Below are 25,933 nucleotides of genomic sequence, written 5' to 3'. Positions count from 1 at the left end.
CTTTGTGAATTTGGACTTCAAGAATCCCTGTATGCAGCCTTCTGGAGTCGTTAGGCCAAGGCCCGCCTCCTTCTCTGCATTCTGGGGCGACAATAGTAATGCAGCGTGGTGCAGAGGCATGGTTTATAAAGATTCGGGGTAGGCCTCAATTAGGCCTCCCCGGCGCAATACTTTATTGGCAGGGTTAGGCCGTCTTGTAAGAAAAAATCTCACAAAGACACTAGGTTTGTCTGCCCGACCTTGCCGTGCAGAACTAGTACGGACTTGGGCCGCCAGGTTAGGCTCATTTACCTCGCTGAGTTACGGCTCGAGCGTCGGGTTGTCGGTGTTGGCTCACAAGCAAGCCTCACTCCCCTAGGGTGGGTACAGATACATTCTGTCACCCTTAGAGCCGCTGGCAGGCCTACACCCTGTTAAAACTCAGGGTGAGGTGAGAGTTTTCCCCTGTGTTACAGGGTCGGTCTGAGTTCCTCACTTTAGTTCTGTATTATCCTACCTCGCGCCACTATGGCTCGGGTCGAGAGGAAAGTTCTAAGCGAAGTACGCTCCCCTGAAGCCAGAGCATTGCCATGAGCTGACGCCCATGCTTACAGATGGTAGGCCCCTGACTCTGGGGCCTCCATTGACGCAGAGGGGCGTATGTTGTACTCCCCTTGTTTAAGGGGTGCTAGCACTATTGCTGAGTACACTGCCATGGGCAATGTAATTAGGTACCAGAATGCTGTAGGCACTGTGTAAACAGCTTATCTGCCAACGAAGGCTGCACCATTAGGTAGTAGGCCTCAGCAGGCCTCCTTGAATGGTCAGCCCCCAAGAGGGCGCTGTAGGCCAGCCTACTTCACGTGGTTGGCCTTGGTGGTTCGGGCAGTTGACTCACTGATGTGTAATAGGCCTTAAACGGGCCTCCTCGGAGGTGAGTCCTAACTTTGTGGTCCTGTGGCTGGACCCAACAGTGTACCTTTGTAGCAGAATTGACTTGCTATCAGCTAGTAGGCCCAACCGGGCCTCCCTGATAGGCGAGTCCCCAGCTGGCTGGCCTTAGCAGGCCGCCTTGGAACTATAACCCGGACTCAGGGCTCATAACTACCAGTTGCTGTCAGGTAGTAGGCTTCTCAGGCCTCCCTGAATGTGAATTCCCACTTAAGATGGTTATCAGGATGACTTACTATCGGGTAGTAGGCCTCACCGGGCCTCCCTGAATGTTAGCTCTCAGGTAGTAGGCCTCACCAGGCCTCCCTGAAGGTGAGTTCACTCAGACTGTGACTCTCAGGTAGCAGGCCTCACCGGGCCTCCCTGAACGTGAGCTCTCAGGTAGTAGGCCTCACCAGGCCTCCCTGAAGGTGAGTTCCCCACATGCAGTGGTTATCAGGTAGTAGGCCTCACCAGGCCTCCCTGAGGGTGAGTTCCCCACATGCAGTGGTTATCAGGTAGTAGGCCTCACCAGGCCTCCCTGAAGGTGAGTTCCCCACATGCAGTGGCTGTCAGGTAGTAGGCCTCACCAGGCCTCCCTGAAGGTGAGTTCCCCACATACTATGGTTATCATGTAGTAGGCCTCACCAGTCCTCCCTGTGAGTGGTCTCCCAACGATGCTGGGTTCTGGAAGCTAGTGGCCGCTTGCTATCAGTCCAGCTGGCCTTATTAGGCAGCTGCTGAAAGCGGGCTTGTGCCCTGGCTCAACTAAAGCGTTCGCCCTCTGCAACTGGTTCCAGGTGGACCATTGCTCCCCTCACTGAGGATCACTTTGAGTGTTTGGACTCCTGAGTCTGGTTAAACGGTCGTAGGCCTTTCGTGAGGCCTCCCAGTTAGATCAGCCCTTAGGCCTTCACAGGCCTCCTCAGTGTTTTGAAACACAAACACTGGGTAGATCCATGGATCGAGTAGAGAAACTCCCCTCGCTGGCAAGGGTTGGAAAGCACTATGCTGAGTCATACTCTCCAGGATATCCCGTCTCTAAGATCCGGGCCGAGTTGGTTCACTGCCAGCTTCGCAGACCCTCGGTTTGGATGCCTTACCTAGGGCAAGTGTCCAGAGGCTCTGTGTTCAGACAGACAGGAAGTGGCCAGGCTAAGTGTCTATGTAGCTGACGCCAGGTCAGGCCGTCCTGGTGGTATTTCGGGGTGAGTACGTTCCCCTGAATAGTGACTGGCTGGGGTTCCTTCGGGTTCCCTAGCCACATTCCCTAGAAGGGACCCCTTCTATTGGAAGCTGTGGTTCCAGGCCCTAAGCAGGCCCGGGTAGGCCTTTCATTTAACTCTGTCTATGGAGGTTTTCCTGTGAGGCTTAGCTTGGGCTATGACCGTAGGGAATGCTGTCACTGACAGCCCAGTGTGACCTGAGGGTGAGTGGTTCTAGCGTTTCATGTTGAATTTGCTGGTTCTGACAGTTGTCACTGCCACCTGGCATGCACTCCCCTTAGCATGGTTGCGTTGGTATATCGTTCCCCAAAGCGTCATCGACGCAGTGCGAGTTCCCTTTCGAAAGGGAACGTCTCAGGTTACGACTGTAACCTATGTTCCCTGAGAACAGGGAACAAGACACTGCGTCTCCTTGCCATGCCTCGGGGCCTGCCTACCAAACAGTCTCTTCAGACGATAAGGTGATTGTCATGTTTGCAAGGCGCCCTTTTATACTTGCAGGTCGCACGTTAATGATTCACGGGCTGTCGCCGGTCAATGTGATTGCCGTGATTTGATAGTGATTTCAGACACCTGTCACGCCTGAGGCGTTCCCCAAAGCGTCATCGACGCAGTGTCTCGTTCCCTGTTCTCAGGGAACATAGGTTACAGTCGTAACCTGAGACGTTTTCCTGTATGTTCCTGTACTGAAGTCTTTGCAGCAACTCTTTAAGAAAGATGTTGTGGACAGGGTAGATGAAAACCACAGAGCACAGCAGAGTAAAATGGCGAGTGGTGAACACCACACTTACAAATCTCCTCAGGATGGTTCACACTTCCAGCAAAACATTTTTCTGTCAGGGGATGAGAGACATATTGTTATGTTTATACATAGATGATTTTGAGGTTTGCAATCCTCTGGGTACTTCTCGCAGGAAACATAAGCTTTGTGGAATCTACTGGACTAATTTGCCTCCAGGCTCATATTCATCACTATCATCAATTTACTTGGCATTGTTGTGTAAAACTGATGATGTAAATAAGTATGATTATGACCGTGTCTTACATCCTATTCTTCAAGACATGAAAACTCTGGAGCAAGACAGAGTTTTCATTCCATTACTTGGCAGATTTGTTAAAGGTACGATTCAGGTTGTTGCGGCAGATAACTTGGGGGCGCACAGTATTGCAGGTTTTAATGAGAGCTTTTCTAGTGGGTATATCTGCCGATTTTGCACTGGAACAAAAACAGACATCCAAACAAAAGAGGTAAAATCAGGTGCATTCACCCTTAGGACAAAAGAACTCCATGACTCTCATGTGACCTCAACTCAGGAGAATGGTACAAGCTGTTTTGGGGTGAAAAGACATTGTGTTATCACCAAAACGCTTGCCCACTTCAACATTCACACAGGCTATCCTCCAGATATTATGGATGATCTGTTTGAGGGCATAGTGCCAGTGGAGCTTGCACGGTGTTTGGCATTGCTTATATCCCAGAATTATTTCAGTCTTCAAACCCTCAACAAATCCATCCTGCACTTCCCTTACAAGTGGGCCGACAAGACAAATAGGCCACATGTGATCCCACACACCTTTTCAACTAGGGCAACAATAGGTGGAAACGCCCATGAAAATTGGGCTCTAATAAGACTACTCCCATTCATAATTGGGCACCTGGTGCCTGAGGGTGAAATGGCATATACTGTTGGATTTAAAAGACATTGTAGAGCTTGTGGTTGCTCCAACACACACAGGTCCATAGGTCCATTGCCTATCTTGAGGGCAACATTTCTGAGCACAGACAAAAGTACCAAGAACTCTTCCCTGGTGTGCAACTGCTCCCAAAACATCATTATTTGGAGCACTATCCTCAACTGATAAGGATGTTTGGGCCTCTTGTGTGCCTCTGGACAATGCGTTTTGAGGCCAAACACAGTTTTTTTTAAGCAGGTTGTGCGACACGCCAATTGCTTAAAAAATGTGCCCCTCTCGCTAGCCACTAAGCATCAGCTCATAATTTCATATCACTTGAGATCATCCAGTTTTGAAGAAACATCCCTAGAGGTTACAAACGTCTCAACAGTCCCTCTGGATTTTTTGAAACAAGAAATAGCTCAGACTATTGAAAAGAACTTCCCTGGTACAACTGAAGTTCACCTTTCCAAGTGTGTGTCAAGCAAAAGGTGTACATTTCAGAAATGGGATGATAGTTGCTCATGGTTCTACAAGTGGACTCCCTGACTTTGGAGAGATTCTTCAGATTTGTGTTGTTCAGGGGAGACTGTGTTTCATGGTGAGAAGGCTTTCTGGGTGGTACAGGGAACATTTCAGAGCGTTTGAGCTAAGTGTACATCCTACCAGAGAAACTATTCTGATTGAACTTGGTGAACTGGCCGATGACTACTTTGTTGGACCTCTTAGACTGGTGACACTAAAAAGATACATAAACATAAGGTTTGTTTTCTTTAATATTGAATGGATCTCAATGGACTCTCTTATTTCAGGGAAGTGTGACTTCATAATGCCACATTTATTTCCCAGCTCTTTATTTTGATTTCATATATTCAAATGAATGGAGCATAATTGGTACAGATTCAGACCAAAGCAACAGCAGAGGGATGGCACAGAGTCACATACAGCAGCACCTTTCTTCAAATCATTCTCCTCCTCGTCTTATTTTCTACTCTCTCCTTCTCTTCATTTTTGTCTTTGTTCACCAACTGGTAGTGGTAGTGCTGCCCTGGTCTTGTTGCTTTGATCTGCTTTGATAATCACGGCCCTTTCATTTGAATGCAAAATGGAAGTGAAACAGTTTGGGAATAAGTTTGGCATTATGAAATCACAGTTCTCTCATTTATTTCAGGATTTTTTCATAGCCATATTTAATCAGCATGGCATTCCCTACTTTTGTACTCATTGGTGTTTTAAAATCAGATTGCCCTTATTTAAACTTAAAGGAGTCATGAACTGGATTGTTTTATTATTTTATAATGTTGCCTGGGGTGCCCTTATAATGTTAGTATGATTTTTACATAAAAAATTGTCATAATTTATAAATAAAAGCCATTTTTCCAAGCCTGATTTCAGCCTCAGATTTGAACGCTCTGTTTTAAGGGGCGTGTCTGCTGTGAGACTGCAGTGCAAACGCCCACTGCTGTGATTGGCTGACATGCTTGCATATGAAATAGCTAGTAGTATTACATGAACTCTCTCGAAAACTTTTACTACGTTTTTACTATTACAGCTATCGAGATTAACAAATCGTGAAAAGTATCGTTTAAAGCATTATATTTAAATCTATTCCATCACATGAAAGGTTGCAGCATGATGAGCACTGACTGTGCAGATGACAGACAGTCTGTTGATCGCGTGAATAAAGATCTTATCATTGCAACGCAATTTTTGTAAAATGTTTAGCACAGACACCTAAGCCAGTGGGAAGGGTTGTAGGAACCGCGTCATTAAAAATGAATTTAATCCACTGGTCCCTGATAGCTTGGTCCGTTCTTGGGAGAGAAAAAACATTTCCATGTTGATTCTGGCAGTCAACAACAGAGCAACTCACGTGTGCACCATGTTTCTGCATCTTTCACGGTCGAGTGCGTACTTCGAATCGGAATTCATGCCGGCGCTCGACTGAATATGAGGGGGAGAGGGGCAGGGCGGGCTTCCTGCAGCATAGGTCTGTGGTGTCCATATATGGTATATCCTGCGCCGACTTGACGTCAAGTCGGCGCAGAAATTAACATCACGTATTTGAGTGCGCGTGCACGTGGGCTGGTTGACGAACCCAGAGGTAAACAAACACTTCACTTTTAAATATCGGCTTCCCAGCCAGTGTATAATCGTTAGGCAATCATAACATACATTTTTTTCTTGTGGAAAAGTGAAAATTACAGGTCATGACTCCTTTAATTTTCTCTATCCTCATTCAGGCGGTCGTGAAATGGCTGCTCCAGTGAAACTCAGAATCATTCTTGGAGAAAATGATTCCCAGAGACTGATCCTTCCAGATAGTATGCCAGAGACTCTCATCGAACTCATACAGGAAATTAAGAGGCAATGTGGGGTAGATGGGGACTTCAGGCTTCAAATCATGGATGTTGAGTTTGGGAATGAATTCACCAACTTGGTCTCAATGTCAGACATCCATGACAAAAGCTCCATCAAGGTCATCTTTAACTCGGTTGCACCTGCCCAGCCTGGTGGCACCCCGCCCCCTCCCTACTCAGCTGCTGCCACCACCTCCCGCACTCTGAATGACTCGTCATCCCTTTCATCTGCTGGTAGCTCATTTGATACAGAGACATATTGTCTTCTCCTGAGTCCACCTCCTCGAGATCCACTGCTTGGCCCATTGTCTTTCCCATGCCCCGGTTTGCTTATGATACTCAGCTACAGCTGGACAGGGCCAATGCTGCTTTTAAAGAAACTGGAGCTTTGTTGAATCCTGATACTAAACTTACAGTTTTTTTTCGTTTGCTAAACGACAGTGGGCACAACTGGAGTCACATGTGCAAAACTCTAACTACAGTCTGCAGCAGTTCATGTGGACCAAACTCTAGTTCGTTTTTCATTGCTTGAACACAGTTTTCAAAACTCTACACACTTATCCCATGACTTTAACCACAACCTGCACAACACTGTGGATTTACAGCACTTTGTTCAAATGCTAACACACTGCTGTCAAAACTGTGAACCACACATTCAAAACAGAATAGATTTCAGCCTTGTGCCTTTCAAACACTGCTGACTGCAATTTCAGCTGAAAGGCTCCCATACACAAAATAAATATATTTGAAATATATTTTTGGAATATATGCAAATATTTGAAATTGGCCCAATAAATATATTTTAGTTAAATATATGTAAATATATGTAAATATATTTCACACTTACTGTAACATCATATATTTTTGTTATATTTCAGAATATATTTCAAAATGATAAATATTAGTGACCAACAATGCAAATATATTTCAATGTATTTCACGAGTTCACATCTACATATAATTAGTACAGTAAGTTTATGCGTATTTGGCGTGCTGTCCGGGGGGAGGGCTCCGAGCTCGGAGTTAGGCCCGAACCCAGAGTACTCCCCCCAGTTGGTAAGTGTAGATGGAACTGGAAGTGAGGAGATGGGGTGGAGGAGGGATGCTGACAAACTTTCAATGAACAGAGATAGGTCTGCTGTGAATTTATACTCTGTCATTGAGTTGATTACTGATTAATCTCCAGCTGTGCATAATTTGGTTAATTATCTGAACCTGCTCCTCCCGAACTTTGTTAATAAAACATCATTTGGAATATATGCCACATATATTTTCGACACTTTATGTAAAATATATTTCAATATATTGTTTTTCTGTATGGGTGGAGGTGGAAAGTGTTTGGTCACCACCCACATGACCAAATGTCTCTTTTGGAAGCCATGCGTGCCGGATGTGAGGACACGACTGCCAGGGATGGATAAGGCACTCCAGAAGGTTCTTCCCCAGGTGCATGGCAAGAGAGAACATTAGATGTGATGTTGAAAACCTGTGGCCTGACGCTAGAGAGAGGCAGGATTAGCCTGTCAATTATTTGTTCGAATTACATTACATTACATTACATTACATTACATTACATTACATTACATGTTCATATGTACTTTTAGTTTCTACCTTTTTTTTTTCTCATTACTGTAATTCCGTAAATTACTACAGACTATTGAAGCAAACTGCTAATTTTCATTTACCTTAAAGAATTGTTATGTTCTAAAACTTTAAATAAATCATGTGAAAGAATGTCACTCTTTTCTTTGAAGAAAATATTACTGTGTATGAAGTCACTGAAATTGTTCAAACTGTAAAGATGAAAAGTTTGTATTTTCTGTATTGGTGTTTGATGCTAGTGTTTTTCCTCTCAGTGTGTTCTGAGTGACAGTGTGTGTTATCTCAGTGAGGGTTGTGTATAGTGTTTGGCTGCACTGAGCCTGTTTTGAGCTGTGTGTTAAGAGTTGTGTTGCTTGGAGTGAGTTTTGCAGGTGATGTGAACTGTTTAGCTCAGGTGACTGTTGGTAGTGCAGACTGTAGTTAGAGTTTTGCACATGTAGCTCCAGTTGTGCTCACTGTCGTTTAGCAATCGAAAAAAACTGTAAATCTGCTATTCTTGATGGCTTAGCTGAAACGATCATCCAGTACAAAGTGTACCTCTCTGACAGGGAGTTTGATGAGGTAGCAGAAGCTCTGGTAACTACACATCCATGTTTAAAAGAGCCAGGTTCAGTGATGGGTATGGCGGATGGAAGACAAGCCTGAAGTATAAACCTGCTCACTACCGAACAAAACTCTGACGGCTTGGATGCCCTGAAGTTACTGTGAATGCCTTAACACACAAACCTGAGAGCAAATGCAGTCCTGCATATGGTGTAAAGAAGCTGAAAAAAGCCGAAGTGAATTACTGCCCCACCTATCCGGCCGGTGAAACAGCAGAGACACTAGAAGAGATAAGAGTGGCACTCCTCTCAGAAGTAAATAAGAGAAACAATGAGCACAAGTTGGCTGCAATGATGGACAAGACCTTTGCACTCAGAAGGCAAGGCCCCACTCAAGCCCCCATGATAGCTGATTTCAAAACGAGGTGGCCAGCTCTCTTCAATGTGCGTGAGGTAAGTGAATGACTGCACTGGATGTGTCACAATACATGTTGACAGAATCTGAGGTTACTCAAACTGATGAGGATTTACTGAAGGCCAGCAATAGCAGCCTTTGCTGGCCTTCTGACAAAGTAAACTAATATTTAGATAAATACATGTCTTATGTATTTACATTTCTTGAACAGATAGTCTAGAACTGCTATTTCAAATGTGTACCAAAAAGGTATCTGAGTTTTGTCTACCTTTTTTGTTATGTTTTTTGTAGGTGAGTGCAGAGTTCAAGAGAATCACAACGATCCATTTGCAGTCAAAGTTCTTCTCCGAGCTTGATGTTCACTCTGCAAACCTGATGAAGGCATATGCCAAGTAAGGTGGAGTTCAAGGGAGAAAAATCAAGACCATCATGGCACCCATAACCCAGGTATGATACCAAATAATATGATACCATGATACAATGATACCATGATGACAAAAATCACTTAAAACTTGGTCATTGTAGAAATGACTTTGAGCACCACATCTGTTCCCCCATTAGGGGTCATTGTTTAAGAGTCAGGGGCATCATTTAATCCTGAAAAATCTGCTCTGAAATCATAAAACTCTAGAATCTGTTGGAAAGCAGTTTTGAAGCACAGAAAAAAGAATTCTGCTGAACAGAAAGGAAGATATTTAGAAGAATGTCAGTAACCAGACAGTTTCTGGTCTCATTGACTTCCATAGTAGGAAAAAAATATACTATGGAAGTCAATGAGACCAGAAACTGTCTGGTTACTGACATTCTTCTAAATATCTTCCTTTCTGTTCAGCAGAAGAAAGAAATTCATAAAGGATTGAAACAACATGAGGGTGAGTATATGAAGACAGAATTTTCATTTTAAAGTGCAGCGAAACAATTTTAATGTCATTTGGTTATTTGGTTACATTTGCATTATTATATTATGAATATGGATTAAGTTAGTGATAGCTGTTTTACAGTAATACTGTAAAGATTGTGTGCTATAAATGTGCATGTAATGCACATCAGTAAAAAAAATCTTTGTCCTTGTTCTTTTTTTTTTGTCACAGGATGTCGATGAAAGCACTCAACTGGCCATAGCGGAGACAATATTTGGAATCTTTCTCTTTTGACAAGAAGGTGCAGAGCCTGGCGATGACCCCGCAGATGTTCCTGGAGGGGGTGGAAGTGATGAGTGAGTTGGGCAATTTAGCTTTTGCTGTGGTGATGTTGCTGGGTCTTGTCTACGCGCTAAACCTGAGCTACCCCCAGGAGCTCAAGTACACTTTTGAGGTTCTGCAGAAGTTCATTATGGAATTGGATGGAAACAAACTATCCAACAAAGGACAAGTTCTCAAAACACTGCTTTCCCGTTAAGAAACACCACCATAGCAAAAGCTACACCATCATTCTAACCTGAGGAAAACTATACCAACACTTTTTTTAGCGATAGCTTCATAGAGCCTGACCTATAATCAGTCCTTAAAGACCCTGTGCAATCCAAAACAAGATTTAAAAGTAGTTATAGTTCTCAGAGTTGAGCAAATTTACTGATACTTTATTTATTTACTTTGTTATATTTGGAATTTGATTTCTATCCTAAAAACAGTGCCCAAGACCGCCCACTAGTGGCTAAAAAACAATAAAAAAAGTGTACCTTCTGTTTTGTTGTTTAGGTACACCAGCACATTAAACTACAGGTGTTAGTAAGTGTAAATCTTTAAGAGGAATGTGAGTATAAAGACAGGGCCCCATTTCCCAGTATATCAGTGTTCAGCTCATCTGGGTTTTTTTTGGGGGGGTTTTTTTTTGCTCTGTTTTTATAAAAAAAAAATTCTCTCTGATGCAAGGTCCAGTCTATTCATGGGTTTCATCCGGTCCCTTTCCACAGGTGTATAAAATCAAGCACCTAGATTATGAATGCAGACGGCATTGTGCTTGATTAATACACCTGTGGAAAGGGACCGGATGAAATCCATGAATTGGCACTTAAGGAAAGCTGTATGCTGAATAATTTTTTTCAGTTTCTCATTACAAAATTAAGACTAACCTATGTTTAAGTTTTTTAAGTTTAAACATTTACATATTTCGGGAGTTAAACTTGATTGTAAGATATCCATTTGTCTTGTTTTTATGCCTTGCCTTGATGCCAACCATACTGTAGACATTGTTGAAACTTGTTTAAAAAATGTCCCTAGCGATGTTTCAATGTAAACATTTTAAATATATATATGTAAAAAAAAATTCTAACTTTGGTAAATATTTTTTATTAACTTCTGTGTGAGTTCACCATCACATAAAATCACAGGTGCAAGATGTACAAAGTGCAAAATGTTAAGAGTAGATTAAGTGGGATGTGAGTGAGAGGGCCCATTTCCCTGCAAATTAGTTGGGCTGACACTATTAAATTAAGCTGTGCCCAACCATAGTAAATAAGTTGAATCAACCTTAATAAATTAAGTTGACCCAACGTAAGTACATTAAATTGGAATAACAGAATTGCATAATGCTGAAATAAAGCAAGTTAATCATGTGGAAATCCTTTCCATGATTTTTTTTATGTTCATTCAAAGAGTTTTTTTTTTTTTTTGTGCATCCATATCTCTTGCTATTACAAAACGATTACTTATAAGAGTCCATTTCACTCTTTCATTTAAAATTGAGCTCAGCAGGTTAGTCTTTTCAGTCCACAGATCTTTAAAGGAATAGTTCACTTTGAAATTAATTTTTGGTATGTTTTAGCTTACCTCAAGGGCATCCAAGATGTAGGTGTCTATTTTTCCGCAGTAGTTTCAATTTTGATATTTTTAGGTCAAACCGTTCTTGTCTGTCAGTCATATAATGCAGGTCTATGGTCACTGTCTCAAAGAGCATGCACAGAGTCCAAATTAAAATAATTCCCCGTCGTCCAAATTAAACAATTCCCCATCGTAAGTACACATTGATGGCCTAAGACACGAAACGAGCGGTTTGTGTGAGAAAACGAACAGTATTTATATAGTTTTTACCTCTTGTACACAGCCACGTCCAAGTGATCTGATCTGACGTGTACGCAGACTGGTGCATAGATATATATACACTAGATGTCGCCTTGTCTACGGCAGTTCATTGGAACGAATGTCTTTAAGGCGACATCTAGTGTATATATCTATGCACCAGTCTGCGTACACGTCAGATCAGATCACTCGGACATGGCTGTGTATAAGTGGTAAAAACTATATAAATACTGTTCGTTTTCTCACACAAACCGCTCGTTTCGTGTCTTAGGCCATCAATGTGTACTTACGATGGGGAATTGTTTAATTTGGACGACGGGGAATTGTTTTAATTTGGACTCTGTGCATGCTCTTTGAGACCGTGACCATAGACCTGCATTATATGACTGACAGACAAGAACGGTTTGACCTAAAAATATCAAAATTGAAACTACTGCGGAAAAATAGACACCTACATCTTGGATGCCCTTGAGGTAAGCTAAAACATACCAAAAATGTATTTCAAAGTGAACTATCCCTTTAAGGTTTATAGAGTCATACTTTGCTCAATACCAATCATTTCTTTTTCAAGACATTCCACTTTTCCAGACTTTTTTATACAAAACAATGAATGTGATAAATATTGTTGACAAAAATTCCTTATTTGTACCTTCCCTATTATATAACACCTTTCCAAGTCCACCACATTTTAACCCTCTGGGGTCTGAGGGGTTTTGGGGGTCCTTGAGATGTTCTGACATGCCCTGACATTTGTGCTTTTTTCAGTTGCTTATAAATATATTAATGGCAAAGGTATAATTACACTCTATTTAGCACAAACAGGGCTACCATAATATGTGAGCAACATGCATGTACACGTTTGTATTTTTGAGAGAATAATGTTTATGCATGGTTATTGAAAAAACTAAAAACTAAAGTTTCTGAAATAAGGCCACAAAACACATACTAAATACGTGTCAATAAGACTTTTGACTAATTGATGTCTTTGCCTAGAGTTTTTTTCTTCAAAATGATGTGAAAATCATCCTACCTAATCATTCACATAACACAATACATTGATTTAAATCTTGTAAAACACTTTTTGTTTGTAAAGGCAATATGCGCAAAGGGCGTCAACCATTCAACAGCATCATGCATATTTAGTGATTCACACCTGAGGAGACAATGGGGCCCGCATACTTAATGAGCCATTCATTCAGGTGTGTCACCTATAGCCACAAGAAAGAATGCAAGAGCAATATATATATATATATATATATATATATATATATATATATATATATATATATATATATATATATTCTACCAAATTGGTTCACAGATGGAAGCATGTCAATTTTTTTTTTTTTTTTTTTTTTTTTTTACAAATTGTGCTTGCAAATTGTATAATATCCAAGGAAAACATGTCTAGTAATTGCTGTATTTTCAGTTTTGGAATATGTATCCTCTCCCCAAATTTGTCAATAATAAAACACAATACAAATTATTTAAAGAAAAGGCTTATATTTACCTTTTAAAATTTGTTTACATCTACCTTGTAAATATTTTTTTTATTATTAAAAAGGTTACAATTACAACAACAATTGAAGTGTAATCTTTCTTTGTAAAAACTAAAGTATACATTTTATCATACACATTTCAAAGTTAAGGATTCATTACTTTGAATATAGCCTACATTGACAAAACATACTATATTTAACATATTAGCAAAAATTGGCAAACAAAAGCTTATTTGAGGTGGCAGATATTTTACAGTAAAAATGTGTAATCTATCCAAAACTAATCAACGAAATGTTGTCTTTCATTTGTCTGTAACATAGGTCTTTCGTTTTTATTATAAGGAATATAAATGTTAATTTGCAGTTTAATACGTTGCTTATTCAAATACATTTTATTTCAACATATTTCAGTCGATTTTTACTCAGTATAGCAAAATAGTTTGCTAAAAGCAGATCATTCATTCACACACAGAAACGCAATTCAAATTTAAACCGTCTTTTTGCGAGTTGTGGTAAACAGCGCATCTCTGCCTTTCATTCACACACAGAAACGCGATTTACTTGAGAATGAAAAAAAAAGGTACTACAGTATTCCATCCGTTGCTCCTCGAAATACCAGCACTTCTGAGGTATGTTTCCCATTATTATTATTCCTCACAGCGCTGCGAGACGGTGTAAACAAGTACAATGATCTGATTAAACTTGTGTTTTCTCGAGCTGATATGGGGGCGTTCACAGGTTCGTGGATTGCCTCAGTAATTTGCGTTTGAATAGCGTGCGCTCTCTGTGGGCGGAGTCACATTAAAAATAATTAGATGAGATGAGAACGACTGACATCTCGCTCTTTTCTTACAGATTACATGAACTGAGAATATTTGTTTTTTATATAAATTACTTCATTTAAAAGAAGAGAATTCAAGCGTCATGCCTGTGTGTCTGTATGCCTGTTTGACTGAGTATTCACTGAGTTATTGTTCATTTTCGGACGCGTTTCAGAATGGACTACACTGACAGAGAGAAGGCAGAACTCGCTTCGTGTTTATTTTTCTTTATTTGGCAAAAAGCAAAATACTTTGTTTTTATTGTGAGTATACACAAAAATAATACACATTTAACAGAATCGATTGATGTATGAAACGTGTTTGTAATATCAAAGTCAACAGAGCAAAATGAATCTCTTTTGAACTGATAAAAAAAAAAAAAACGAGCTGGTATCGCCGGCGATACCGCCGACCCCAGGGGGTTAAGAACGATCTGAAATGTCCCTAAACTCCATCAAAAACTGTATATTTGTCCCTTAAAGCTGCAGTCCGTAGTTTCTCCTCTTTGTCGCCATCTCTGTTCGAAATCTGCAATTGCAGTTATTTGCGGAATTATCAACTTTACGTGCGTTGTACATCGGCATGAAACAGCGCGGATGAATCCAATGTTTTGAGGTGAGTGTGCGGCTGTCAATCACCGCGCCGGTGTGGATACGGGCATTCAGAATCACAGATTAAACTTTTTGGAAGTATGACCAATATTAGAATTTTCAATGGAAAATGACGTCTGAACAAGTAGGTAGCATCCACTTTTGTTCTGATCAACTAAGAGGAAAAAAAGCATTGCAGAAAATCACGCTGATTAAATCTAACGATCGCTTATCATATCATGCACTGTAAACCCAAGTAAGTTAGCAGAACTCAAAAAATTTAAGGCAATCGATTGCCTCAATTTTTTTAAGTTTTGAAATTCAAAGTTTAAGTAAGCAGAACTGGCAGATTTTAAGTTTGTACTTAAACATTTCAAGTTAAGAACAATTAAAATCAGAGTACACTATTCCATACATTTAACTTAAAGGGATAGTTCACCCAAAAATGAAAATTCTGTAATAATTTGCTCACCCTCAAGTTGTTCCAAACCTGTATGAGTTTCTTTGTTCTGCTGAACACAAAGGAAGATATTTGGAAGAATGTTTGTAACCAAACAGATCTCGGTCCCCATTGACTACCATAGTATTTTTTTTTTCTACTATGGAAGTCAATGGGGGCCGAGATCTGTTGATTACAAACATTCTTCCAAATATCTTCCTTTGTGTTCAGCAGAACAAAGAAACTCATACAGGTTTGGAACAACTTGAGGGTGAGTAAATGATGACAGAATTTTCATTTTTGGGTGAACTATCCCTTTAAAACCTTCATGTAATCTCAATGTGAACACTTTTCTGTTCTTAAGTAATATAAGTTATGAGTATTAACTTATAGTTTTAACAGGCTAATTTGCTAACATACTATTATGTTATCATGCTAACAATAGTATGTTATACAGCACTTGCTGCATGAGTGCAACAATTTAAAGATTTTATTTGCCTCCAAATCAAGCCGCATGCACCACTTGTCACCATGATGGTAACTATCCTAAAACCAACATTAACAGAAATTCTTCTAAATTAGCATAACAAAACATTAATCAATACTCAAACTCCCACTTAAGTCAAGTCAAGTCAAGTCAAGTTTATTTGTATAGCGCTTTTCACAATACAGATTGCATCAAAGCAGCTTCACAGTATTAAATTAAAATAATACAACAAAGTTTGTTTCAAGAGGAATTTATTGATTGATAAAATTAAATTAAATATCCCCAAAATATCCCCAACTGAGCAAGCCAAAGGCAACAGTGGCAAGGAACCGAAAAACTCCATCAAGTGACCTAATGGTGTCCTAAAACTCCATCAGGTGCCTTAATGGAGAAAAAAAAAACCTTGGGAGAACCCAGGCTCAGTCGGGGGCCAGTTCTCCTCTGGCATTGGATAGAGGCCGGATTGTAGTTTGAACTGTAGGATTATATGAATGCCTGGCTGAAGAGATGCGACTTTAATCTAGTTTTAAACTGGGAGAGCGAGTCTGAGCAACGAACAGTATCAGGAAGACTATTCCAGAGTTTTGGAGCCAAATGTGAAAATGCTCTCCCTCCTTTGGTGGTTCTGGATATCCTAGGTATGACCAAAAGCCTTGAATTTAGTGATCTCAAAGAGCGCGATGGATTATAGGGCGATAGAAGATCCGTTAAATAGACTGGAGCTAAGCCGTTTAGGGCTTTATAAGTCAGTAGCAATACCTTGTAATTAATACGGAACTTTATAGGTAACCAATGCAGTGATGATAAAATCGGTGTTATATGATCATATTTTCTTAACATTAATCTTGCACAAAAAAAACATTATATTACACTTAATTTTAGCATTTACTCTCCCATTCAAGTGCCATCGGCAAAGCATGCAGGGAAATAGACATCCCAGCCGTTTCAGTTAAACTTAAGTTTGTTTAAATTAAAATAAATCATTTCATAAAACTCAAAACAATGAAACAGTTCAGTTTACTTAAAATATATCAGTTCTGTGAACTTGAAAGAAAAAGAAAGTGCTAAATACTCATAAAAGTTAATTTGACTGAACTAATTAGTTTCATTTAAGTTTGTCCTACTCAAACCAATTAATTATTTTGAGCGTTAGGGTTTACAGTGCAAACCGCGCAAATCATAGAAGAGCAGTTATTTTGTACAAACAAATAACAATCATAGTGCTATGAAATAAACGGTGTATGAAAAGAATCCCTGTTATGCATAAACGTGTTATAATATAACATAATATAAACATCTTATGACAGGAAAATTTTCACTTTACCGATCTGATTCAGATCCAATACTTGACAACGGAGGAGGCGGGTTTGATTTTCTTGGAGTAGAGGTGAATTGCTCCCTCTCATAGCTAGCACAAAATAATTCATATTTACCATAATAACGAAACGAGAAAGGCACAACAAAGGAAACTCCGTAACTGTGTAAATCAAGCGAACAAGTGCACTACTGTTACGTAATTAAACTATTGAAATGTCTTTCCTGTCTAGCAAAAAAAAAAGCTGTCTCTGCGTCCGTTTTGAACCCCTTTTAAACACGGAGTTCACGCCATCTTTCAAAAGCCCTGCCGATGTTTATCTTTGTTTTCACATGGGCCGGTTGCAGTCTCTTTTTTCTCTAGCCCTCCGAAGTCCGAAGTCTTTTGGGTTTTACAACTGGTGAATCTCCAGTTGTCACTGGTGATTGTCGTTTGAAACATTCTGGATCCGCTATAAGTTTAATTATATCAAGTGCTGTGAGAAAAGGCTATAAATCTACACTTCGAACATCCTCACACGCAATATAGCCTACTAGCCGGCACTCCTTCTTTATGTGTACAGATGTGACGTAATGACGCAAAGACATGCTCGAATTTCCCGCGGAAATCCACCAGTACCACTGGAATTAAAATCATTATTAAAAGCTAACCGATTTGAATCGAGCTACGGCAAGCAGAGAGTTTTGAACACTGGCTGGTTATGTTTTTTTGGGGGGTTTTGGATAATTTTTAACACAAAAAAGTTACGGACTACAGCTTTAAAATATAAGTCATTTTTTCCATTGACATATTTGTTACCATTTCTTTTAGCCAACGTGCTATACTTGGTGCACAAATATTTTTCCAATTTGAAGAAATAAGCCGTTTTGCTTGAAGAATGCATATATTTATAAATACATACTCTTTCTTTTTTAACTTGATCTCCTTAGGAAACAAATGTAATAGAAAAAGTAAAGGTGACAATGGAATGTTAACATCAAGAATCTTCTCTATCATTTCTTTCACACCTTTCCAAAAAATTTTGACTTCTTCTTACTCCCATATGCAATGATGTAATTCTCAATGCATCTTTAAACTTAATGCATCTTAAGCAAGTGTCAGGTTTCATTATATTTATGCAATACAGCTGGAGTTATATAAATCCGCATCAACCTTATATTGTAGCAGTTTCAGACGTGTGTTCATTGTTCGTGATTGAGCCTCTTTACATGCTTCCATCCAGTCCTCCATCTGGATATCCTCGTTAATATCCAATCTCCAGGCTTCATTTTGAAGAATCCTTCGATCCTGACACCAGCATATTGTATAATGATGAAATTAAGCCTTTACTTGAACAATTTCTTGTAATTTCTTTTTCTAAGGTAGACAATGTTGGCATATCCAGAGAATTATTTTGTGTTCTGAGTATGATATTTCTTATTTGTAAATACTTAAAGAAATATTTTTTTAGGAATTTTATATGTATTGACTATTTCCTCAAATGATTCCTCAAATATAGATCTGCTATCTTTCGTATGCCCTTGTCTGCCCACATCTTGAAACCTGCGTCCAATCTGCCTGGTTTAAACTTTGTATTGCCCCAAATGGGACTAAAGCAAGATAAAGGGTAGGAGACACCTAAAAAAAATGTCACATCATACCATACGAGGTTTAGATTTTGAATCACATTGGCTAAGCACAATGCACTCTGTACATGAGGTTCCTCACTATTCCTGTCCTGTGTAAAATCCAAGGTACAACTGAAATCTCCCCCTAAAATAATGAGATCTCCTTTGTGTTGTTGTCTTAAAAAAAATCTTCTAATTTAGTGAACAAACGTATTCTCTCTGTCTGCACCTTGGAGCATAAATATTCACAAAAAGAAAAATAAGATTGCTAATTTCTGCCCTCACAATCACCAATCTCCCTGGATCAGCTTCATTTTTTTGACAAGATTTTCTCTTTAACAATAGGGGGGAAAAGCACTGCCACTCAAATTGGACCCATGACTAAGGACTTTCTCTCCTCATACGCCATACTCAGCCTCATTGCTCTGATCACGCTATGAGTCTCTTGTAACAAAACCACACCCATGTCTTTCAAATGCATAATCTCTGAAAGTAACCTATTCTTTGTCCCATCTCTCATCCCATTAACATTTAGAGATCCCACCCGCAAGACTTCCATGAAAAAGAGGGAGAGAAAGAAAGAAAAAGTACAGAGAAAAAAAAAAATTAGCAGTCATCACTCTCAGAAACGCACTCAGTCCTCCTCACCCACACTCCCAACATGCAAAACGCAGAGAGAGAGAGAGAGAGAGGAGAGAGAGAGAGAGAGAGAGAGAGAGAGAGAGAGAGAGAGAGAGAGAGAGAGAGAGAGAGAGAGACGGATAATATAATATAATAGTCTACGTACCATCAGCGATCATCAGCAGTGCTGACATCAAAACACAGCTCGTCTGGTGCATCTTCAAATGCTAAATTAAACCAAACCGATTATGACATTTAGTTATAAATTACCACAAATATAGATGTTTCGCTGAGGGAAGCTCATGTTCGTCAAATGTCCGCAGAACAGTTACTTTCACTTGTATTTTTCACTTTCAGTTTTAAATGGTCCTCCGGTTGCGTCGAGTCATGTGATCAGGACTTACTGAAATACAGGCAGTGCAATAAACACATTCTCATATTATCAGTCCCAGAGAAAGTGATCATGTCTTTATAACAGAGCATCACCAAACTACCAGGTTTCCCACTGGTCACTCCAGCCGCAGTTTAAAAATACTCGGTTCAGACAGATTATTTTAAAAGAAGAAAAATAATAATAATGGTTTTCTTTATTAGTCTTTAAAGGGATAGTTCACCCAAAAATAAAACTTCTGTCATAATTTACTCGCCCTCAAGTTGTCCCAAACCTGTATGAATAACTAAACAGTTGATGGACCCCGTTGACTTCCATAGTATTTTTATCCTACTTTCTTCAAAATATTGTGTTCAGCAGAAGAAAGACATTCATACAGGTTTGGGTGAGTAAATGATGACAGAATTATTTTATACGGTCACCTTTCAAATAATTGTTTTATGTAGATGTGTTTACAACAAGATTATTTAAAAACAACAGACAAAAATAAAGTACATATTCTTTCAAAAGATCTCAATTGCTTTTTGTTTTAATGCATTGTTATATATTAAGCTTTAACATTGAAATCCAATAACAAAATAAGTTAAAAAAAAATAAAAATAAAAAAGATACTTAGTTTCTGTTAAATAATATGCCTTGATTGACGACAGAGGCCTATATAGAGCCCTTAATGCTGGTAAATAGAAAAATGACTGACGATATATATGAATGAGGGGATATCCCATATGAAAATCTATAACTAATGAAAAAGCTTCAAAGTTTAAGCAAAAATAAAACCAGAAATAGACTTTCACTGTCAGCGCTCCTGCTCGTGTGATGAGAGAATAACTTCTTTTCAATATGTGTGTTTTTATGATATTGTAACAATTACATATTTTCTGTTTTACAGACGACACTGATCTATAACAGGACATAGAATATTTTCTCTTCTCAACTGTTGTTTATTCAGGAGAGCGAATCCAAATATCACTCAACAATCAGTATCATGAAGAGGGATGTAAAATAGTTGAGTAACTGAACTTCATTTCTACATTTACCATTTAGGCCTAAGTATCATTTTGGTAATACATTTTACTCATTACAACGCCATCACCTGTAATCAAAATAAAATGTTGCTACATTCATTGCGGGATGCAATCGCGAGTGTCTTAACTGAGTGTAAATGCAATTAAGAAAAATAAAATTTAAATGATCATTTTGCTACAGTTTTTGCTTGAACATGTTAAACATATCTAGTCATTTCTGTAATACTTTTTAATTAGAATTTTGCAACTTATAAAGCGTTAAAATATGTAATCAATGTACATATTAAAACTAGTGTACGAAATGGCAAATGTAAATTGTATAATTGAATTATAATTTTCATTTTGCACCAAACGTTGCACAGATGTAATGGAAAATGTAAATTTAAATACAGAAATGCATTGTCATTTTGCATATTACATTTCAAATTGAATATTGATACCCATATGCTTCCATATTGTCTTGATGAACAAGCATATACTGAAAATATTTCTTAAGTGACACTTCTCTCCAAACAGCTTGTGCTGCAAAGCTCCTCCAAACCTGTGATCAATCCTATTAATAAATCCATTACAGTTCAGAGTACATGATAGTTTCAGGCTTTAAGTTTCTTGGTTCTGATGTTGTGTGTTGAGTGTCCAGCAGATGGCGCCAAATCTCCATTCACACTGATGACGTTTGATGTTCCGCCAAATCAAACAGCTTTAGACACTTTCATTCATACGAGGCTTTATTAATATGATCAGGTCACCGTTATTATTACAGCATCAGATCTGATTATTGTTGACAAAATTAATAACGCTTATTGAACAAGCTCTCTCATGAGTCACGTGTGTTCGTTGTTTCGTGCAGTAGGTGTTTGTGTGTGTGCGCGCGTGTGTGTGTGTGTGTGTGTGTGTGTGTGTGTGTGTGTGTGTGTGTGTGTGTGTGTGTGTGTGTGTGTTCAGTTAGTGTGTTTCATCAATATCTGCTCATTCTTGCTCTCAAGATTCCCGAATGATCTCTGTCATAAAGCCAGATGCAGGAATATGATCACGTGAGGATATCACGTGATGCTGATGGTGACGTCACGGCACCAGAGAGGAATAAAGTGAAAGTAAACAACCCTGAACAGCAGCTCGACTTGATATGCACATATGTTGATATATGGGTATCATTAATTATTTCAAGAATATATTGAGATTTTTTTTATACGTTTTGTAGTGTTTTTGTTTTCTAGCAACATTAGGTCAGTGTGAGCTTTATGTGTTCAGATTCAGTGGAGATGCAGACCGGAACTGAAACACTTCCTGGTATCAAACTCCGTTTACACGCTTTAAAGAATAAGACACAAATATATTCCGTTAGTTTGAGTTTGTATTAATCCATCCAATCCAGCTTCACTCTGAGCTGATGAAAATATTAATGTACTGATGATATTCAGTGGCATTTGAGTTCATTTCTGCTGTTGTTTTTCTCTTAACCCGGGAAATTACAATACAGTCGAGTCTGCCTTATTTTATTGGCATATATGATATTGTTTTTTTTTTTTTTATTCGTTGGGTAATTTCTAGAAATAACCCGACTGTTGGGTTAAATAGCCTATGGTTTCCAGACAGAAAACTTTTAATGCGTCCTGGCCGTTCATTTACAGTTATAGCCCAATATACAACACAGATTGCTTCATAGCAGCTTTTTTATTATTTAATATCATGAGAACAAGAGGTATTACATATTCACATTATTACATTAAGATAAGCTGCCATGAAATTAAAGAAAAAAAGTAAATAAACAAAAATCGAAAAATTACATAAAATCCAGTGCTTTAAAAGCATTACATGTAAATCTTTTGGAACAAACAAAAAAGCACTGAAAACATATAAAGTAATTTTTAAAATGTGAAACATTTGGTTTGCATTGAACCGACTTCTTTTTATGTCTATGGTATTTTTTCAATAAAATAAATAATGATATTATGTTGTTCTTTAAATTTCAAAAGTCATTATATAGTCAAATATATTTAGACTATTAAAAAGCACATCAAATACACAAAGTTCTATCACATACACTTCAGTTTTCTACTAAAAAAGGTTTCTGAATCTTTCCAAAATAAGTAAATCTCCAGTAAATACTTCTCCAGTAAATACAGTGAAAAACGGATGCAATTTTTTTTCTAGTGCACAACATGTAAAATATTAAGCTTAAATCATTCCAAAACATGAGGCAACACACAGATTTTTGTTAAAACTTTTGATGATATAATGTACAGTTCTTGAAAATACCTACTTCTTTACTAACCAGTGAAGGGGGCTCGTGTGTTTTGTGGGAGATTAACTGGGAAAAATGCACGTTTCATTGGAGAGAATATGGAGTCATGTGACCTGAGCACATGTGCTGAAACAAGACACAAAATGGCCGCCTGTGGGTCATGTGACCACTGTTCGCAGGCCATTGAGAGACGAGTCTGAATAAGGGACCGTCTGCAAAGTGCAAATCCCTTTTGTACATTTTATATTGTGAAGACTATTCAGAAGCTTCACTGTGACACACTGTCACCAGACTCAGTTCACACATCACTGCTCTCCTGATAGGAGGACCAATGCTTTCTTAAAGCATAAAGAAACAGAACAGTTGCACGTTTTGGGCTCTCAGAAATACACAGAGGCAGGGTTGCTAATACAATGATATATCAATTCAATTGTAGAAAAAAACAACAACATTATGACGTCCAGAAATCAGTTTCAGTATTACACTGAGAACTCGTGTCTAATGTCGTAGTTTCATTCTCACATGAATGCTGTCTAAAGCATGGTGCTCATTTAAAGGTATGTTTTTAGAAGTTGTAGACAAAGTAGCCCCTTTTAAAGTAGTAAGAGTTAAACAGAGGACAGAACCCTGGATAAATGATGATAATATCAAGGCAATTAGAATAAGAAATAAGAAGTATGATACATTTAAGAGAAATAAGGATGATCAGAATTGGGCAGAGTATAAAAAGGCGAGAAATGAAGTGAGCAGATTAGTGATCAATGGTAAAAAGACCCATTTTAATGAGAAAATTGTGCAATATAGAAATGATTCAAGTAAGTTATGGAAGTCCCTCAAGCAGCTTGGCTACAGTAATAGGCTGAAAACAAAAACTAGTAACATAACTCTTGATTTGGGGATTAATGTTACAGCAGAAAAGATGACAGTGGCAGATAGTTTTAACAATTACTTCTCATCAGTTGCTAGTAAACTGGTGGAAAAACGACCTGTCCAGTCAGGGCAGTACGGTGAAAGTCACATCTTTGAGTTTTACTCTCGGCAAGAGGTCAAACCAGATGGCTTCTCTTTTGAAAAGGTGTCAGAGGCAGTTGTACTTGAGAAACTTAAAAACCTGAATAGCTCAAGTTCCACTGGCTTTGACAATATTCCATCTAGATTTTTAAGAGATGCTGCTGAGGTTATAACCCCATGTATCACCCATATCATAAACATGTCTATTGGACAAGGATATGTCCCTAATGATTTCAAGCTTGCCAGAGTAATTCCACTTCACAAGAAAGGGAGTAAATTAGACCATGGAAACTATAGGCCGGTTTCTATGTCAAAGATAATTGAAAAGATTATTTTTGAACAGATTGACAAATATTTCGCATCACACAATCTACTCTATGAGTTCCAGTCTGGCTTTCGTAAATCACGTTCCACTGACACCTGTTTATTGTATCTAACTGACCACATTAGGAGGGAATAAAGGTCATTTTTGTGGTATGGTCATGTTAGACGTACAGAGGGCCTTTGATACCGTTGACCATGGTATTTTGGTACGTAAATTAAAAGCCATTGGTTTTAATGACTTAGCAGTCAAATGGGTGAGATCTTATCTGAAGGATAGGAAACAGGTGGTGGATATTGGAGGAACAATGTCTCAACCACAGTGTATAGAATGTGGGGTTCCTCAAGGGAGTGTTTTGGGTCCACTTTTTTTCCTTCTATATATAAATGACCTTAAGTCTGCATGTTCATGTGAACTTTTTTTATGTGCAGATGATTCTGCGTTATTGTTTTCACATAAAGATAAGAACATAGTTGAAAGAACTCTTAAGTGTAGAACTATCGAATGTCAGCAGGTGGATGTCAGATAATAAGCTATCACTTAGGGAAAACAGAAGCCATACTGTTTGGTTCAAAAATAAAATTGAAAAGATCCCCTAGTTTTAAGGTTTTAGTTGGTGATAATGAGATTAATGTAAAGGACTCGGTTAGTTACCTCGGCTGGGTGCTGGACTGCCACATGTCTGGAGTGGGCCAAGCACAAAAGGTACTTATGAAGGTAAATCAAAGAGTACGTTTTTTGTCCAGAATCTCAACGTTTTTGGACAAAAAAAGCTATGTTAATTCTGGCAAATGCTCTAATTCAGCCTTATTTTGATTACGCATGTTGTTCTTGGTACAATGGTGTCTTAAAGCACCTGAAACTCAGGCTTCAGACTGCTCAAAATAGGGTTATAAGGCTTGTTTTGAACCACCCCATGAGAACTCATCTTGATATTTCTCACTTTGAGACTATTGGGTGGTTAAAAGTAGAAGATCGACTCTCTCAGATTCACCTGTGCATGGTACATAGGACGGTACATGGGGCTGTCCCGAAATATTTGAATAATTATTTTAATAGAGTGAGAGATGTTCACAGCTACTCTACCAGAGGCAGCTCTACTGATTCTGTACCTCCAAGAGTTAAGAGTAATTTAGGTAAAGAGTCCTTCTTGTTTGTAGCAACAAGTTTGTGGAACAGGTTGCCAGGAAATTTAAAGATGGCCAGAAGTTTAGTAGGTTTTAAGCTGGCACTGAAAAAATGGCTCAGATGCCAATTGTAGTATGACAATATTTTATAGCTTTGTTTTGACGGATTTTATTTGGTGTTTATATGGATGTGATGCTTGATGCTTGATTTATTGCCACTAGCTCTGTCCCCCCTTCCTCAAGACCTCAGTGGAAATAAGCCCTAGGGCTTTATTGTGTTATCCTGACTTTGTTTTGTTTCTTTTAATGTATGATGCAAAGATATATCGTATTTTTAACAAAATGGTCAAATAAATAAATCAATACAATACAATACACATCTAGGGGAGACCGGGGAGGGTTGAGACACTTTTAGCTTAAGCTTTAGCTTGAGTTCTCAAACTTTTATACGAAGTACCCACATTTATTTACTACAAATGGATCCAATTCAGCCGAGAATATCACAGACCTCGTGAGCTGATGTCAAATACATGGTGTTCCTTTTAACACACCTTTTAACAGCAAGTTAACACATGAAGAGCTCTTTTCCAAAACGGGATAAACGCCATTAAAAAAAAAAATGAGTTTGTCATGTCATTTTGCTGTGTACTGCACCTATTCACTGCTCCATCAACGTTTCATGACAAAT

General features: G+C 38.8%; 1 protein-coding gene and 1 long non-coding RNA gene across 2 annotated transcripts in view; one reads left to right on the top strand and one right to left on the bottom strand.

Moving 5' to 3' along the window:
- LOC309488812 (uncharacterized protein) overlaps nucleotides 1-19,496 on the bottom strand; it is a 70,106-nt gene extending 50,610 nt beyond the window's left edge. The window contains exon 1 of the mRNA XM_082157232.1: nucleotides 19,291-19,496. Coding sequence (XP_082013358.1) covers nucleotides 19,291-19,342 — 52 coding nt within the window. The 5' untranslated portion in view covers nucleotides 19,343-19,496. The remainder of the gene's footprint in view (nucleotides 1-19,290) is intronic.
- The window catches only part of LOC309492825, a 143,374-nt gene that overhangs the window by 94,616 nt on the left and 22,825 nt on the right, over nucleotides 1-25,933 (top strand). The gene's annotated exons all lie outside the window — the stretch shown is intronic.

This window comes from Leuciscus leuciscus (genome assembly GCF_965113295.1).
Source record: "Leuciscus leuciscus genome assembly, chromosome: 1".
Lineage (NCBI taxonomy): Eukaryota > Metazoa > Chordata > Actinopteri > Cypriniformes > Leuciscidae > Leuciscus > Leuciscus leuciscus.
Note: the sequence above shows the minus strand (reverse complement) of the source record. Positions and strands in the feature narration are given on the sequence as shown.